The 19,322-nt window shown below is 27.6% G+C and overlaps 5 protein-coding genes across 5 annotated transcripts in view; 3 read left to right on the top strand and 2 right to left on the bottom strand.

The window, feature by feature from the left end:
* Window positions 1–8,071, bottom strand: part of LOC119678692 (homeobox protein 5) — a 51,280-nt gene extending 43,209 nt beyond the window's left edge. Inside the window, exon 1 of the mRNA XM_038090677.1 lies at window positions 7,987–8,071. The gene's annotated coding sequence lies outside the window, so the exon portion shown is untranslated. The remainder of the gene's footprint in view (window positions 1–7,986) is intronic.
* LOC119678696 (ubiquitin carboxyl-terminal hydrolase 46) lies at window positions 2,671–8,073 on the bottom strand. Its single transcript, XM_038090681.1, has 2 exons — window positions 7,987–8,073; window positions 2,671–4,218 (listed from the first exon to the last, which is right to left on the bottom strand). The coding sequence occupies exon 2, from the start codon at window positions 3,967–3,969 to the stop codon at window positions 2,770–2,772; it is 1,200 nt and encodes a 399-aa protein (XP_037946609.1). The 5' UTR covers window positions 3,970–4,218; window positions 7,987–8,073; the 3' UTR covers window positions 2,671–2,769.
* A 1,526-nt stretch (window positions 8,074–9,599) lies between these two features.
* On the top strand, window positions 9,600–11,759 carry LOC119678695 (neprilysin-4). The gene has a single exon (XM_038090680.1). It carries the CDS (start codon window positions 9,656–9,658, stop codon window positions 11,699–11,701), a length of 2,046 nt encoding a protein of 681 aa, XP_037946608.1. The 5' UTR covers window positions 9,600–9,655; the 3' UTR covers window positions 11,702–11,759.
* Window positions 11,760–12,683: 924 nt separating this feature from the next.
* LOC119678694 (membrane metallo-endopeptidase-like 1) lies at window positions 12,684–15,099 on the top strand. Its single transcript, XM_038090679.1, has one exon. The coding sequence runs from the start codon at window positions 12,929–12,931 to the stop codon at window positions 15,035–15,037; it is 2,109 nt and encodes a 702-aa protein (XP_037946607.1). The 5' UTR covers window positions 12,684–12,928; the 3' UTR covers window positions 15,038–15,099.
* A 1,256-nt stretch (window positions 15,100–16,355) lies between these two features.
* On the top strand, window positions 16,356–18,731 carry LOC119678693 (membrane metallo-endopeptidase-like 1). The gene has a single exon (XM_038090678.1). It carries the CDS (start codon window positions 16,544–16,546, stop codon window positions 18,704–18,706), a length of 2,163 nt encoding a protein of 720 aa, XP_037946606.1. The 5' UTR covers window positions 16,356–16,543; the 3' UTR covers window positions 18,707–18,731.
* The last annotated feature ends 591 nt before the right edge of the window (window positions 18,732–19,322 follow it).

The raw sequence follows: 19,322 nt of genomic DNA, 5'->3' as shown, positions 1-19,322 counted from the left end.
AAAAACCACTCAAATAAAAACAATAGTATATGTGAAGAATTTAGTTTTCTTCATTAAAACGGACGTTAAAAATTAATTTATTCTTTATCGCAAGCCTTCATAACAAAAAAAAATAATTTGAATTAATTTTCTATATAAAATTGCTTACATTTCGAAGTACTTTGGCGTTTACATTAAGGTGGTATCATCCCACCTGTTTTCTTTTGTATTTTCATATCCAATCTTTTTAAAATAATTTTTAATATTTGATTTGATTTGAATTTACCATCAAACTTAAGTTATTATGAGGTTAAAACGGTGTTCGCAAACATTATAATATACTTAAATAATTCAATGTAATACCGTTTAAAACTTTCTTTTATTATGAACTGAAAGTTTCATAATAACGATTTCAAATTTTATATGATAAAGTAGGCTACTATAATTTATTGGAACTTCTTATCCAATATGATATAAGCAAATATATGAATGGTTACTGAATATGAATATTAAAGCTCGTCTATATCCATAATTTTCTATATTTTTTTTTTCAAAGAATAAGTGAAATATATCATATTCCCACTTATCATATTCCCTTCTTATTGCTGTTCATTGCAATCATTTCATCTAAATTGGAAACAGTAAACTTCATTCTTCTTTTTGTCAACGAAACCAATTTACCAAGGTTTCAACATTTCCCTTCTTACTGCTACTCATTGTAATAATTTCAACTAATTTGAAAACAGTTAATTTCGTCTTTCTTCCAGCCAGAAATAAAAATTTAACAAGGTTTTATAATTTTATTTTTTTAAATATATTTTCACAATATATTTTCCTTTCTTCTTGCTACAACTCCTTGGGATAATTTCAACAAATTTGGAACTTTTTCACTACCCATTTATACCTTCTCTTCCTTATGGCCTCTGGCAAACCCAAAATCTTTCGTTTTTCGAATGAGGTTTTTATCATCAAACTAATCTAATGTTTTTAATATTTTTTAATACTTTGTGCTAACTTTAAATAGTTATTAGTAATCTGTTCTTATTTTTTTATTAAGTTGAAAACAAAAAAAATTAAACAAAACTGCTTTAGAGAACATATCTGAGATACTCTCTAAGTTAACAAAAAAAACAATTATAAGCAATTAAATAAAATATATTGCATATTTTAAAAGCTTTTTCTATATATGGTAGCATTGAAAAATTATATTAATTATAATTATTATTAAAATTATATATATTTATGTGAAAATTAAATATGTGCGTACTTAAAAACGGTGTTGTAAAAACACCTAATAGATTGAGTTATTGTTTTAACTTTAATTATTTGCATAACAAATAAACCAAAGTATCTACTTTGAATACAGTCCACTTTGAATACACTTTAAAAAACCAAGGGAAAGAAAAGTCCAAAGGTAACTCATTGGACTCATAGGCGGTCTACTTAAAGTGTGTCGTAGACTTGCCCTTTAAACCTGACTCAACCTTTAGGTTTGAATACGCATATGGTATAATTAGTACTTATTATATACACACTATATTTAAAGTCAACAAAAATGCTAATGCTTTTTATTTTAATTTAGTTAAAAACTATATTCATGCTATTACATTCTGTAAAAAGTAGCACTACTTGAAGTGTTGATCATTAAATTAATTATTGATAAATTATTCCAATCATAGTTTGTTTTTTTTAGTAATCAATAATTTAACTAAACACAAAATACTTATTCATTTATATATTTTTATCTTCGCAGCTCATTTAATAAACATTTACTAAAATAACTACTTTAAATATATTTATCGCAAACAAAAACTCTGCTGAATTTATAAAAAATAAACATTAAATTTGAAAAGAATTAAGTAATTAAGAAATATCTCATATGCGCATACATACTAAATATTTTAAGAAGCAATTATACTTAAAATATTTATTTTTAAAATTGAAATAAAAAGTAAATTCGCAGGTGTTATCTTATTTTTAAACATTCAGAAGCAGGGATGTATACAGAGATTCGTTTAAGGGGGAAAACGAACTATTTTTGCAAAGTAATTTAAAATTCATATAAATATATTTAATTATAAAATCCATAATATTTAGTGTAAAATAGTACAAAATATTTGAAGAATGTTTCAACCCCAAAATCTGTACTTGTATACGCCACTGTTCAGAGTTAAGTCTATATAAAATATCCCCCCCACCCAAACTAATAGAGCCAAATATGTGGGATAAATAATTTTAAAATGAATAATACAAATTTTTAAATGTTTTTAATTTTTATTTATTGTAATTTATAGCGCGTTTATATTCCTTAAGAATAGTTTCGATTTAAAAAAAATATATATGTTTGCAGGCAGATTTTTTATAACGTTTTCATTATAAGTAATATTTAATTTCGTTACAAAAAATATATATGACTTAAAATTATTTTAAATTTAATGCTTTCTGCCTTAATAATTTATTTATATAATTTATGCAAATAAAATATTAATTAAAACAAGATATTAAAACATTCAACTTATTAAAATATTAACTATTTATCGACGTCATAAAAACAACAATTCTTACAATTACAACAAATTTGATTTAATAATTTAACATAAAAAACAGTTGAAGTAAAATAATAACTTTTTAATTGTCTCTTGGAATATTCAATAAATTATTTGAATTAAACTTGTTCTTTGCAGACGATTGAAATATAAAATAAATTTATTTAAGTTATTTAATTTTTTTGCTATATAAAGCAGCTATACTATATATATAAACTTAGTTACTATATGCACCACTTACATACTATGGCGCGCAATCACGTGACTGATAGAATAGTATATAACCAGTCTCTGATGACTTCTGTATATCCGAAGTCAAGCCGTAAAAATCCTCTATTGTTGACGCTTCTATCTTATCGACCATATCATCATCGAAAAGCAACCACAAGCCATGACTTTTTACAATGCTGATGTAATGTCCACGATTTGGTCCTGATCCACAATGTATCACCACCGCCATTAAATCATATAAACGATCGGGATTAACTGCATCATCGGATGTGTTGAACAGTCGTAGTTCTAATGGAAATACTACACGATGCGATACTTTTATATGTCGGTTAAATTGTTCCATGTATTTGAAGCGTTTCAAATGTAATGCCAATATCATCGGTAACTTTTTTACACGCATACGTTTCTGCGCTTCCTGATAACTGCAACAATTATCGCATTTAAATTTATTATCTGAGCATAATGTCTCCGTATTACTAAAACATCGCAGACAATGCGTAATTGATGTATTCTGATCGACATCGACCTGTAAGTCGAAGAAATGCTCATCCTTGCTGCTGACAGTCTCACAATTAAGGCAACGCGTTTCTGATGTTAGTGTTCCTTGGAAAATTTCATGCACCCAAGTTGGTTCAGTATTGGCGGCATTGGTGAGTTGAATTGGTGTTGTAGCTTGCTCACCTACGCCATTTAGGGAACCCGATGAATTCGTACAAGTACCGTTTGAAGTAGAATTCGATGTAGAGGTTGATGTCGACGTCGACGAGGTCGAGGATGATTTACTTGTTGTGCCATTAGCACTCACAATAGTTTTGTTGTTATTTCGCTCAGCTAGTATTATCTCATTTATGTGATTGATTAAAAAATTTAAAAATTCATGCGCATCTTGTTGCATATAATTATCAAACTCTTCCTTTTCCTTGCGTAATCGTGCAATGAATTTCTTTGGTGCTATCGAACCAACTTTTTTCTTCTGTGTTGCTATGTTGTAGAATAAATCCGCCAAACATGAGAGCAGTGTCTCTTTTGGACGCTTATTTTTGGCTTTATACTCAAGCACTTTTTCCCGAAATGGTTTACAGAAATACAGTGCTTGCAGAACAGAGTTACTGTAGCAAGTATTGCCAAAATTTACCAATCCAAAATAGTGTTCATTGGGTGGAAATAGGTCTGAGCCAATTTCACGTTCCAATTGAGAAACGTTAGCGCCCATTTTATGTTAATTTTTAACCCAAAATTGATTATGGTCGGTTTCTTCAATTACTTCCTGGTATTTTAATTTTGTCAACTATTATGTCTTTTTGCAGTACTTATTAGTGTGTAGAGTCATTTAGTTCTTAAACAATCACAATATATCATTATTCCACCACCAACATTTAATGCTTTCTATACGTGAATTTTAGTATTATTGGATAATATGTATAATATTAGGCGTTCGGACGTTTAAGACATTTCTTTTCGTCTGAAAATAAAATTTTGAAGAGGGGATACACATCAGTATTTTTGTGACGAAAAATAAAATTCTTAAAGATATTATATCACAAATTGCAATAAAATTAAGACAACCAAAAAAAAAAACAATGGATATGAAACCAAAACAAAAATAATTATTAGTAATAATATATATTAGAGGTAAAATATTAATTGCTTTAAAACTATAATATTGTTTTATTTCCAAACAAAAATAAATTATTTTAAGAAATATATGAAAAATATATTACTTTTGTGTTATTATCCCCTCTCCTTTTATAATTTTATTTTCAAAACAAAAACTTATTGAATAAATTTATAATGATGTACTTCATAAGAATTACAATTTATTACCATATATATACACATATATATTGTATACATATAATATATATTTTAAGATATATATTACAGAATCACTGAATTGATTTTAAAACACAAATACACAAAAAGAATTTAAGAACTTAAAAAATTTTAAAAAGAATTAAAATATGTTGTTTTATCAAAAAAAAAAAACAAAAAAAAAAAGAAATGAAAATTAGTTGCAGGAAGAAATATGATTAAATGAATATTACAAAGATATACATTAAACAACAACAAAAAAATTAGATCCATCCTCATAAAAAAAATATAATAAATACATATAAAATAAAATATTTTTATATATATATTTATATATTTTATATATATATTTATATATTTAATATATATTTAATATTTATATATATATAATATATATTTATATATATATTTTATATATTTATAAAATATATATATATATATTTATATATATATATATTTATATATATATTTACTTATATATAAATATATATTAAATATGTATTAAATATATATAAAATTAAAAAAAATATAATAATATTGTTTCTATATATATTTAAACATGCACATAATAAAAATTATTTATATATATATATATATAATGTTATTTGTTTTAAATAGACTAAAAATATGTTTATACATTGTGGTCTTCTGGATTAGTAGTCATAGACTGTAATTAGAATACCATTTGAAAAAAAAAACTTTTTTGCACAAAGAGTAAAATATATATATATATCTATGAGATATATCTATGAGATATATCTATGAGATATATCAATGAGATATATCCATGGGATATATCTATGAGATATATCAATGAGACATATCTATGAGATATATCTTTTTAATAATAAAAATGTAGGCATGCTATGCAAGATTGGGGATTTTTATATATAATATTAAATGCATCACAAGAGTTATTTTTACACTAAAAATAAAACTTCTTTAAATAAATATAATATATATATATATATTACGAATATACAGAAACTTATATAAAAATATTCTTTCCTAACCTAGTTTATTACACCATGATATAAATAAACCACACTAGCTAAATCCATAAATTAGTTCTTGCTATACAGAATAAAAACTATGAAATATAAACTATAAAAATTAAAACAACATTTAAGATTTAAAAAAAGTAAATATTAATATTATGTTTAATATTAATATTATATATCAATATTAATGTTAAGTATAATTAAATATTAATGACATACAACATGCAATGAATTTGGAAAGAATTTTGTCGTGTTTAATAAAGTTTACAGTTTCTACTAGTTTGGTATTCCAAAAATTCAGCGTAAACAATTAGATATAATAGAAGAACAACTGAACACTGGATATACTGGAAGAGCCACTCAGCTCTTCTACACAGAAATACAGTTGAGAAAAACATATAAATTGAACTTTGACAGAATATAATAGACAGTTGCTTAAAGATAGTGTTTAGATGTGGTGTCATTTCTATGGTATGATACAGAGCACATAAAATTATCCATAAAAATCATCGACTTACAAATAATACAAGAATCAGTAGATTTCACGCCGTCTATTACGTCTGTCGATATTTATTAATTAGCAACATTTTTGATAACTTTTACCGTCGAGAGCTTTCAAAACTAATCACTGAAGATTACTACGTAACACTAAATTTCATACTAAAAAAACTAACCAAAATCGATTTTATATCATATATTCTTAGCAATCCTGTTCTTAAAAGGATCCTGTAATCTTTGAGGAAGAAACAAAAACCTTTTGACAACATCAGAAATATTTTGACAGCTTTAAACGACGAGAGTTTTTAAAAATATATACTGATGTAGTATACTTTTCGATATAGTCCATTTAATTAAGAAATACCACTAAACAACAACATATTTTAAAATAAAAAAACAACTCAAAATGGTTTTTTATCATAGATTGTTAGTAATCTAATTTACAAGAATCTTATAAATTCAGGAAGAAAACAAAAACTTCTTGTACTTATGATAGCAAGAGCCAATTCCTCATGAGCACTAAGTCCGCAACTCTATTAATAATGAGTTTACTAAGTGTACATGTTAAAAACTAACTAAGAGTTTATAGTATAGTAAAATTAGTAAATTATAGTAGTAAATTAGTAAAATTATAGACAAATAGGAAAATTGTCTAAATTAATTCAATTATTTTTCTTGTAACAAAGAAGTAAAATATAGTATAGCAAGAAGATTGACAAACAGAATAGGAGTGTTGCTTATTTATTATTTTTATATATTACTTCAATATAATTTGTATTTTATTTAAATATTATTTATATATTATTTATCTTTTATTTATATAATATTTATTTTATTTTAATTTATTTTATATTAAATTTTATATAATTTATTTTTTTATGTAGTATTAATATATTAGGGATTTTCAAATAAACTATATTTTAACAATATACAACTGAAACATATTCCATGTATAATGAAATATATCATCCCAAACCCTCATAAAAACCCTAATAGACTAAGAGAGAAACTTTGTCTAACAAGATTTTACATTACTTTTGATTATAACAGCTTTCGATATTGATTAAAATTTTAAATTCATTGATTGATTTGATTTTAAAATCTTATTTTTAATAACTATTGTTTTCTTTTCATGATTAAGCATGACAAAATCTGCTTTATTATTAAATGACACTGTCACTAAGTAAATAAGTCAATTATTATATAAATACTGGTTAAAAATTACAATTATTTAAAATGTTTAGTCCGATAAAAAGTTTGATACTACCAAAAAAATATATATCACTAATAAGAACGACTAGAAGTATCGTTTTCTATATTGTTTTATTTATTTAGTATATATTTAGTATACATTTAGTATGTATTGTTAACTATAAATTTCCGCAATGGAAACTAATTTGTCAGAATTAAGAACAACTCTGAACATATTTTATTTGTTTGTGGTTCTAAAATAATTACTTTCATAATTATTTAAATTTTCTATTGAATATTTCATTTTGATATAAAAATATATATCTTTACTAAATTGGGTGATAATTAAACTAAAACTTAAACTTAAAGTGGTATTAAAACTTTTTTTTAATAAAACTTAAAAGCGTTTTTTAATAAAACTTTTTTCTACTATTAAAAAAGATATAAACGATCATGTTTAGTACAAAAAAATCTTATGACAGACAAAATGAACTTCGAATTTTTAATAAAAACATTTTTTATATATATTATAAATATTTATATATAAAAAATATCTTATTAAAAATAATATTTTAATGTATATAAAACTATATGCATTTTAATGGCGCAAAAATGTTGCATAAATTAATTTATCCCTCGTGCTTAATAAAAGTTAATTATATAATTAATCATTCATTGCTTTAAATTATTTAATTTATTAATATAATTTAATATTTAATTTAACTTACCGTGTACGAAATTTCCTTATTAACCTTGTTTTGTTTTTAATGTTTTTCTATAAGGATTTCTTTTATATATAATCCCTCAAACATACTATCGAATTTCTATAACTTTTACAGTTAAATGTTGGTTCTCGAAAACTTTTTTCAATTTTACATATAAGTTTATATATGTATACATGTACATATATATTAAACTATATAAAATTTGCTTTTGATATGAAACGATTTACTGATAAATTGTATATGTATAGAAATCTAGTATGTAGCTTTGCCTGAAAGTAAACAAAAGAAAATTTATTAGTATAAGAAAAGGAACAAAATATGATATATAATATATATAAACTAGCTTATTTGTACATTTAAAATTGCAAAATATATAGACAAACAAAAAATTTGATAAAAAAAAATAATTAAAATTATAATGTTTTAATGCTTAGCACACTTAGTGACTAAAAATTGAACAAAAGGTGCAAAACAACTAGTTTTAAATTATGGAAAGTATTCAAAACCCCAAACAAAAAACTGCACTGCGTAGAATATGATGGACAGTGATCTCGTTGAAATCCTACTACGTACACAGCATATTATAACCTAAAATTCTTAATGCACAGTTATACACCCACATTTTAGAACAAACAGTAGAGGCCTTCCGCCCTGTTCCGTTCATTGATAAATTCAATATCTTTGTTTTTGGAATATATTTTTCCATTATCGATAACGCCTACCGACGAAACCATACAGCGATACACTCTGATTCAAACAATAAAGTACACCAACCAATCATGTCACTCGATATATATATTCATATTTGATAGAGAGATTTCAAAAAGTAGTGAACTAAAACAACAAAAAATTTTTTTATATTATCTTAATTAATTGAATATTTGGCTGATTATATAGCTGTTTCGAGTGTTACTTAATACCCATCATTTTTGGAATAGAAATAAACGACAATAATAAGACGAAACCGTCCTATTGATGTAATATACTATTCGATACCATTCATAGTTAACAATCCTGCTCTTAGTAAGGATTCCAACATCTTTTAAGTACAAATAAACAGTGCATACAGCAGTAAGAATCATTTTGCCATATAAACTGAATTCATGATATTGTAATTCTATTCTAATGTATGATATATGTATATCACAGTTAAAATAGAGGAATACTAAAATCGTTTACATTCATTAGATTATATTTTTTGTAATAAAAGTGTGCTATTCATTTTAAACCTTGGATTACAGAACTCACTATTTCATAAAAAACTAAAATGATGTAATAGCTCGATTCGCTAATAAAAGTGTAATTAAATTAGGTCATATACTTAGTACTTTTATGTGAACTTGTCTTTATTAAATTATATAAATAAATAGAATAATAAGAAAAAACTAAGCAATACAGCAATACAAAGGAAGGCAATTAAAAAGACCGTGTTTTCAAAAACAGAAATAAATTTAATAAAAATATCAATGAAGTGATCTACTACAGAGACGAAGATAAGAATTTTGCCAGCAAATTAAGAAGGAACATTTTATTGAGCAAAAATAATTGAGAGTTGAAAGCATTGCCGTTTTATTCTATCTTCTTTAATGTTAGTTTAATTTGAACCAGTACCGCGTTAAGTACATTTTTTTAATCTCTAGAATATAAAAAAAAGAATAATAAAAATAAAAAAATGAACGTTTGTACTAGGCTACTTTTAGTAGCAATCGTCGCGTTATTAAATTGTGCGTTAAGTTTACAAAATCCTGTAAGTCAAAACTATAGTACCAGCATTTTACGTATAGCTAAATCCGCTCAGATAAAGGCCTATTTGGATGAAGACCAGGATCCTTGCGATGATTTTTATGAATTTGCTTGTGGAAAATGGCAACGTCTACATCCTGCACGTGCTGATTTAACAAAAACTTTCTACTTAGCACAACTAGATGATTTATACATTAGAAAAAGCGCTGATATGTTAAAGATGGAACGCAAAGCAGATACTAATATGGATATTTTACTTAAAAATTTTTATTCTTCCTGTGAAAGTCGTGAAACGTTGGCGCACTTAGGAATGACTCCCATATTAAAAATTGTAGAGCTTAAAGGTGGTTGGCCAAAGGTCAAATCAGCTTCTTGGTATGAAGATGAATACGATTGGATGAAAATAGTTGCAGAAATAAGACGCAAATTGGGTGTTGATGTATTGATTGGCTTAGATATAGTACCAGATGTAGAAGTAAATGATGTACAGCGTATAAAAGTAGGTGCTCCAAAGCTTCACTTACGTACCAGAAAAGCTTATTTAGAGAAACAATACGAAAAACAGCGTGAAGTTTATGAAAATGAAATATCAAATAAACTGCATAGATATTTTCCTGATATGTCGTCAGAATGGGCAAACGAAGTTGCTAAACAAGTTGTCGAACTCGAACAAGAATTAGCTAAAGGTTTACCTAAGCTTGAGAATTTCACATTTGAACAAACAAAGAGATCACGTTATGCATCGGACTTAAGAACCGCCTACGGCACCTATGTAGATCTCAGCCGTTACCTTCATCTTATTTTCAATGAAACAATCTATTCCGAAGTATATGAGTGGCCAGAAGACTATATGACTAATTTGATGGAAGTTATAAAGAACACACCAAAACTCACCATCGCTAACTATACAATGTGGCGCGTCATCAATAGATTTGATCATGTAGCTGATATTAACAAGGAGAAACAGGATAATTGGTGTGTGCGCAAAATTATAAAATATTTTCCACATCAATTAGAACGCATGTTTCAGCATAACTACAACAGCATGCAGATGGTAAATGAGTTGCAATCAGTATGGGCTGATATTAAAAATACTTTCAGAGAAGAACTGCACACAGCAAAAAAACTTAATTGGATATCCTTAGATACACGTCAAAAGGCTGTTGTCAAATTGGATTCCATGGATTTGGAATTTATAACACACAACGATGAAAATTTAGAAGGGCAAATGTACGGTTTGAAATTTACTAGGGATAATTACTACGAAAATTTAATAAACATTATGCAATGGAAAACATTACACAAATTGGCAAAATACTTGCTAAAACCTGAAAATATTGAAAAAGATACGAACAGAATAAAATATCAATTAAGAAAAAACAAAATAGAAGTGCCTATAACGTACTTGCAATCTCGTTTCTTTTGGGATCCTGTGTACCCAACAGCGCTTAAATATGGCACATTAGGTTTTGTGCTCGCACAGGAAATGTTGCAGGGTTTTGATTCAGTGGGTCGAAAATATGATAATCACGGTTTTCAACGCAACTGGTGGGATATGAACTCAGAAGCAAGCTTTGACGACCATACACAGTGTTTCAAAAACCAGTATGAAAATTACAAAATTAAAGGAAAATTGTCTGAAGACGCCGATGTGGTAGCTACCAGTGTGGCAGATAATGGTGCAATTAGTATTGCGCATACGGCTTTCCGTAAGTGGTGGAGTAATGCACCTGACATAGAACATTCGACTAACGAAATCTTACCATCACTAAAGTATAATTCAGAACAACTATTCTTCATTGGTTTTGGACAATTGTTATGTGCTAATTATCATGAAAGCGTAACAGTATATACTGAAGTACCGGAAAATGTACGTGTACTAGGCGCCCTGTCCAATCAGTTGGCTTTTGTTGATGGATTTAAGTGTGATTACAATGTGAATATGAACCCCAAAAAGAAATGCCTTATTTGGTAACAAATATCAATTTATTATATTTATACACATATATGAATAAAAAATAATTATAAAATTATTGATCTTTTCTATATTAAAGATCATTTGTTATTTTTCATTGATATTAAGTGATTGGTTCTTTTATATCTAATATTAATTTACATTAGTTCCACTTTGTCTACTTAGTTTTAAACCACTTGCAATATAATGTAATATTGCATATTAGATAGTAATATGTATTTATAATATTTATAAATAAGTACAAATTAATATAATGTAATAGGAAGAAAAAAATCTATGTGTAGAAAGATAAAAAATATACGAATTGGTATAAACGCAATTCCATTGTAAAATTTCAAACGATTAATTTAATATTAATAATATTAATTTAATATTAATCGTTTAATATTATTTAGTGAAAATACAAATTACCTTCCATAGTATTCATTTATAAATTCTACATTCATATATAAATAGAAATTCATAATATATAAATAGAATGATACTAAAACTCTCCGACTGTGTAACTAACTCAGATAGGAAATTTATGCGGAATATTAAAAAGGGTTTATGGAAAATTAAGAGCCGCATAAAATATACAATAGCACAATAATGCATCTAGCCTTAGCAAATAAATAGAGTTGCAATTCTAGAAAAACGGCTTTCCGAGCACTCCGGTAAACTATCACAAAGGGATATAGGAAATATCAACAATTTCTGAAAAATAATAAGTTGGTTAAAGTCGTGTAAATAACTCACAAATCGAAAATGCATATATTATAAAAACCCAATTTACTAAATTGACTAAATCACTACAAAAAAGAACAAGACAGCTAACAAAATACACCAAACCTATAGAACTAAGGTAGAGTATATATTTATTTTTATATTAAAGGAACACCACATTTTAGAAAATATTAATATTAGCATAATATTGGGAAAATATTACGGAAGTCACTTCAACTACTTTTAAAATACATTGTTTTGAATCTAGTGATTAGTATTTATAATAAATTTATATGATCATTGAACAATACTAAATAGTAAAGAGCATCTCTTACTCTCTGAACGAAAAAACTGCAGATAACCTCCAGCAACTTTTTATTTAAATCTCTTTTAATTTGTTTGGCTTATCGCAACAGTCGGACTTATAATGGAAAAAATATTATTTTTAAATTATACTTTAACTCGAAACTAGTTCAACCTAGTTGATTTATTTAGTACGTTTGTTTACATCGTCAAACGAGAATGTTAGTTGCTAAGACTCACGCATTATTATCGACTGTTTTCATTTTCCTAATCGTTCTCAGAAAGCACATCGTAGTATGCGAAGATGCTGATGATTTTGCACGCATATTTAGACAAGGTGAACAAGTACGTAAAAATAAAGGAAAGGAAGTACTTAAATATATGAACTTAAGTGCTGATCCTTGCAAGGACTTTTATGAATTTTCTTGTGGTAATTGGGGAAAACACAATACGGTCAAGGAAGATGAGATCAAAACACCGTTAAGTCTATTGAATACAAAAATTAATAATGACTTGATTAGCATTTTAGAGGACCAAGTAACTGTAGACGATGGTAATACTGGACGTAAAATTAAAACTTTCTATAAATCATGTACTAATGCTCAACGTAATGGACTCACACAGGAACAATTCTTCAGTAAATTTATTAAAAATAATGGCGGCTTTCCTGCAGTGCCTGCTTCTAATTGGCTTATAGAGCATCATAACTATAATTGGCAAGAAATTGTATCGGACTTAAATAAAAAGTATAATACGAATATTTTAATTGGTCTTAAAATTGACCTGAATCCTTATCATATTCAAGAAAATACACTCTATATAGTTAACCCAAACACAATAATACCAGACCATTTATGCAATGCTCAATATACTGAGCATACAGTTCTAGAAGCACTGGAATATGAAGTAATAGAAGCAGATGTAGTGGAAAATTTGATATCGTGGTTAGGCATGAAATCAAACGATGCGAAGAAAATCGCCTTTGAAATTTTATCCTTTGAATTCGAACTGTGCAAAGCAATAAATTTAAATGTAAGTGAAGAAACTAATATTATGCAATACAAAAAATATCCACGTAATTCCTTAACTGAATTTTCACAAAAATTTAATGAAAATATTAATTTCGATCAATTTGTCAGAAACAGCCTGGGTTCACCTTACTATAAACCAGTGATTATGACAAATGAACATTATATCAACGCTCTCATTAATACAACGGAGCAGCACAATAAATCGACTATTGCTAATTACATAATGTATAGCGCATTGTCTTTGCTTAGCTTACCAAAGGATACTGACAAAAGTGTTAGACCACGTTTTTGTTTGGATACACTTAAAAGACATTTGCCAGAAATTTTAAGTGATATGTACCGCAAGAAATACTCTAGTATTTCTATTCGTAGTGAAGTGCTAACACTATATGATAGATTAAAGAACTCATTTCAACACAGCTTGCAAAATACTTGGATTGCAGATAGTTCAAGTCGTGCGGGGCAAAGGAGACTATCCGAAATAAATTTAAATTGGCCAAAATTAGATACAAACAATTTAAATGTACAGTTTGACATTAAAAATTATTGGAACAACTTAGAAGAAATTATGTCCACAGTACAGCCAAAACATTTAACACTTTTATTCAGTCTTGAAAATGCGCAACCAAGTAACGAAGTGTTTGCCTACGAAACTCGACTCGCCTACAAGCACACCCATAGACGTATCGATATAAGTTGGGGTTCACTACAAACACCATACTATCGGGAATTATATCCAAGTGCTATGCGTCATGCTTTGATCGGTCAGCCATTAGCAGAAGAATTGTCGAAGGCATTTGATGATATAAACTGGACCGAAGATTTTTTGGGTATTCCACATTGGGATCGCCATACTGAAAAAGAATATGCTGCACGTAGTGAATGTTTTCGTACACATACTAGCAACTATATGTATAATAACCCAGAAATTTTCCAAAACGAAACACTATTACGAGAAATAATTGCTAAAAATATTGGCGTTAATATTTCATTCAAAACGTATTTGGATTGGTTAACATATCTAAATCCGCAACATGATCATGACATGTTATCAAGGGAAACATTAGCAGAACTTAACTTTACAAACACACAACTATTCTTTATTACATACGCTCAAATGAATTGTCAAAGCAAAAAAGACGATAAGCAAAATGAAAGATATGATATCTTATTTGAACAAACGCTAGAGAGTTTTAAAGTTAATGGACCCTTACAGAATTCAGAAGAGTTTGCTAGAGATTTTCGCTGTGCAAAAGGAACTGTAATGAATCCAGATAATAAATGTGTTATTTATTAGATGATTTATGTATAATATTATTTTATATAGAGTAATGCATATAGAAATAAAATAAAAAACAACAAAATAAAAACATCAATACTTTTTCCTTTTATCTTTAAAAAAAGTGACATAAATTTATATACACATAAAAGGTTTGTCATGAAAATATTTGCAAAATTTACATCCATATCAATCAGTCATGATGTCATCACTCTAAAGATCATATTGGGGTTAATGTGTTAATAATAATACATTTGGTGGTAACATGTTAAGCGTAACTACTGCAACTAAAAATATAATGGACTGGATCTATAAGTGAGAATTCAATATTTTTCATCATATTATGATTAATAGCTTTGAGAGAATAGCTGTTGTAGACGGTTTAGTAATTAGGTAGTTTAAACAATATTATTCTAAAAAACATTCTAAGGAAAAGCATAAGCTCTGACATTCTTGACTTACTTTGATTTTGAATATGAACCTACAAAACTCTAAATCGTGCTATATAATTTTCGGGACTGAAATTATAAAATATTGGAAACTCAAGAAAATTATATTGATTTCTATTTCTAAATATTAGCGTTACGATCACTGAACATTGTTTTCAAATAAATAAGCGTTTGTCGTCTTTCTGTAGTCACAGTAACAATGACTAATCTAAGCATATTTTCTACGAAAGTTTCAATTGCTTGACCCAAGATTCGACTCGACAAAGTAAGTAAAGAAAATTTTTGAATATTTGTGGATGATTTTGAAGTTTACTGTTTTTGACCATTTATTAATATTAACTTAAACGTTATTTGGAAAATTGGAAAATTGGAAAAAAAAAATTGGAAAAAAGTCGGGGGATCTAAGAAATTTCTATATTTTCTATATAATTGAAGTAAGTTTTGAAATGTATATGAAAAAATTTTATAATGAAAGAGTGGTTTTCTTAATCTGTTGTTCATCTCTAATATATTTTAACCAAATTACTTTTGGAGTCAATTCTAAAACTGGTTAATAACATCCCAACCAAATCTAAAACTGATTATCGAATTATCTCTCAATCTTGATAGCAAGAGACGTTCTAATCAAACTTTTACACATCTTATAATAATAGTATAAATTTTCAGTATCTTACAAATATCTTATAAGTATCTTATATATACTTGGTATCTGGTATCTTGTGTAGTATGGTAAAAATTTTCTATAACCTATTATAAAAAAAAATTAGTCATACAAACCAGGGACAAATTAAAATTTCCTTAATTAAATATATTGAGAAACTACACACAAACAAATAAAAAATATATATACCTAACTGATAACCTAAAGAATTAAACTTGTATAGAATTTCAAGTACAATCAAAAACCTTGAACTGATACTTCTCACAATAAAAAAAATAATAATTTACATGCTCAGAAACATCAACAGAGCTTATCGCAGCCGCTCCTGTCTCAGCAAAAAAAAAACTTTTCCCGTAATAAAGTCCATATAGAACATTTTTAATTTAGTACAAAGTTTCGCATCGTCGCGTGAAAATGATAGGTTTCATTCGATTTATTTTAGTATTTTACGGAATCGCGGTAAAACTAACAACTGGAGCTTACGAAGTCGGAGACGAACATGCTTTACGTACTGCGAAAAAAAATGAAATACTCAAATATATGAATTTGAAAGCCGATCCATGTAATGATTTCTTTGATTTTGCGTGTGGCAAATGGTCTCAATACCAGTCTACAATATCGGTCGGAAAGGAAGACGACCTGATAACAGTAGAGAGTCAAATGGAAGAACGCATTAATAAGGATTTACAATTATTATTAAATGAAAATATAAACAAACACGACACTCCGAGCACACGTAAAGTTAAGCATTTTTACAAATCTTGTGAGGTCGCAGAAAGATTCTCTACAGACTTTTTATTAGACTTTATAACTAGACATGGTGGCATACCATCGTTATCTACAACGAATTGGCGTGCTAACTATGATTGGGTAGAAACGATAGCAAAACTACGTGCTAGTTATGGTATGGACATTTTAATAGGCTTGGAAGTTAATTCAAATCCACATAATGCATATGGCAAAAGTATTTTTATTGGAGAACCAAAGGAAACTCTAATACCTGTGGAATTATGTAGCGCTGTTGGGACAGAACTAATTGATGTGAAACATGACATATACAAAGATATAGAAAAAGCTGTTTTTAATGATATGAAAAAATGGTTTTCAATGGGAAATAATGAAGCCAACATATTTGCAGGAGACGTTGTTAGATTTGAATTTGAACTATGCAAGAAAATGCGTTTAGAGCAATCATTGACATCGAATAAAGAAACAGAACCAGAAGAAGAGAGAGAAAGAGAGAGAGAGGTACGTGGTCGTACGGGAAAAAATAGGCTGAATCAAAATAATCGTTACGCACAACAAACGCCTTTGATTAGTTTGCCGCAATTGACACAGCAATATGAAGGAAATATAAACTTTAAACAATTCGTTGATGTCAGTTTTGATACTGCAATCAATGATCAAGTTTATTTACGTTCTGAACAATATTTCGAACATTTAATACGCACAATTAAAATCTTCACGAAGCCCACATTAGCGAATTATATAATGTATAGGGCGCTACTTGTTTTAAATTTTCCAAGCGATGATGATAACCTTAATACACATCGAAAACATTGTGTCAAGCTTTTACAACGTTACTTTCCCAAAGTTATAGGGGAAATGTATAACCGTAGGAATCAACGCATGCCAGTAAAAAATGATGTAGATAATTTATATAAAGATATTAATACGGTCTTCAATGAAGCGCTTAATAGCGATTGGATCACTGAAAATTCAAAACGAACAATTCGGCAAAAGGTTGCAAAAACAAAAGTCAAATATCCACTATATCAAAACATAGATCTCAGTAATTTACATATAGAGCGCTTGGATTACTGGCGTAAATTAGAAGAAATTATAAAGTTTCATGCTAAAGAACAGCAAAGTCCTTTATATGATACAAATCTTATAAATGAATATGATGTAGAAGCAGATGATATAGCAATAAAGTATATACCAAATCAAGATGATATACTTGTGAGTTGGGGATTTTTACAAACACCACTCTATCACTATGTATATGGAAAGTCGCTTAAGTATTCAGTACTTGGACAACGTTTAGCACGTGAATTAATAAGTGCACAAGATGAACAAGCCTGGCAATTGGATACAATGTCGGCAATGGTGTGGGATAGTTTTACATTAAACGGCTTTCGCAATCGCAGTGAATGTTTTCGTCAACAATATAGCAATTATTTACACAATGATCCTGATGAATTTCAAAATGCTTTAAAATTAAGAGAAATTATTGCGGATAGCGATGGTTTAAGTCTCGCCTTTAACACCTATTTAAATTGGTTATCAAAAATGGATCCTGAAAGCCGTGGCCCACTAATGCGTGAAACATTACCAGATCTAAATTATTCAAATACACAATTATTTTTTATTAATTTTGCACAGGCACGTTGTGCAGCTGCATATGTGGCTGAACAACCGTCAGAGATGTTTCCTTTTGATCAACAAACTGAAGAACGTTATGATGTTAATGGACCATTGTCAAATTTCATAGAATTTTCGAGAGAGTTTGGTTGCGCAGCGGGTACACCAATGAATCCTGGTGAAAAGTGTGTGGTTTACGATTTTAAAGTTTAATGTAATAAATGTAATAAAGTTAAAAGAGTAAAAATTACTGCATTTTGTTATTGTTTCATATACATCTTAAGGCGTCACGTACAGTTTTATTGATTGAAATGCAGCTTTCTGAAAGTTATATTTTTATTCATGCAATTTTTAATTTGTAATTTACTGTGAAAATATTTTCCCAAAAAAAAAAAAAACAAATACAAATAACAGAAAAGTTCATTTAAACATTTTTAGCATGCAAACTACACAAATAAATGTGAAGCAAAAAGTGAGTGAGTAGAAAAAGTGAGTTACATTTAAAAACGAAACGACACATTTACACCCAAGGTTATATATAAACCTTATTATATTATAAATAAAAATTATAAATTAAAGTAGAACTACAGTTTATGGATCCTTTTTGTTTAAATAACGAATCGATGGGGATTTAAGTATAAACCCAAAACACAGTCGCTGGCTATCATAACAACTGTATGCCAGACTAACTAAAACGCGATGACATAGCCGTGAACTTTATAAGTTATATTATATCAATTAGTATCTGTAAATCAATATTAATTGATTTATAGCAAAAAAAACAAACAATCTCTATCCAAAAATTGGTAGATTGATTATTGCCTTATTA

This window comes from Teleopsis dalmanni, chromosome 2 (assembly GCF_002237135.1).
Source record: "Teleopsis dalmanni isolate 2A chromosome 2, ASM223713v2, whole genome shotgun sequence".
Classification (NCBI taxonomy): Eukaryota; Metazoa; Arthropoda; class Insecta; order Diptera; family Diopsidae; genus Teleopsis; species Teleopsis dalmanni.
This window is presented reverse-complemented; position numbering and strand designations above follow the sequence as displayed.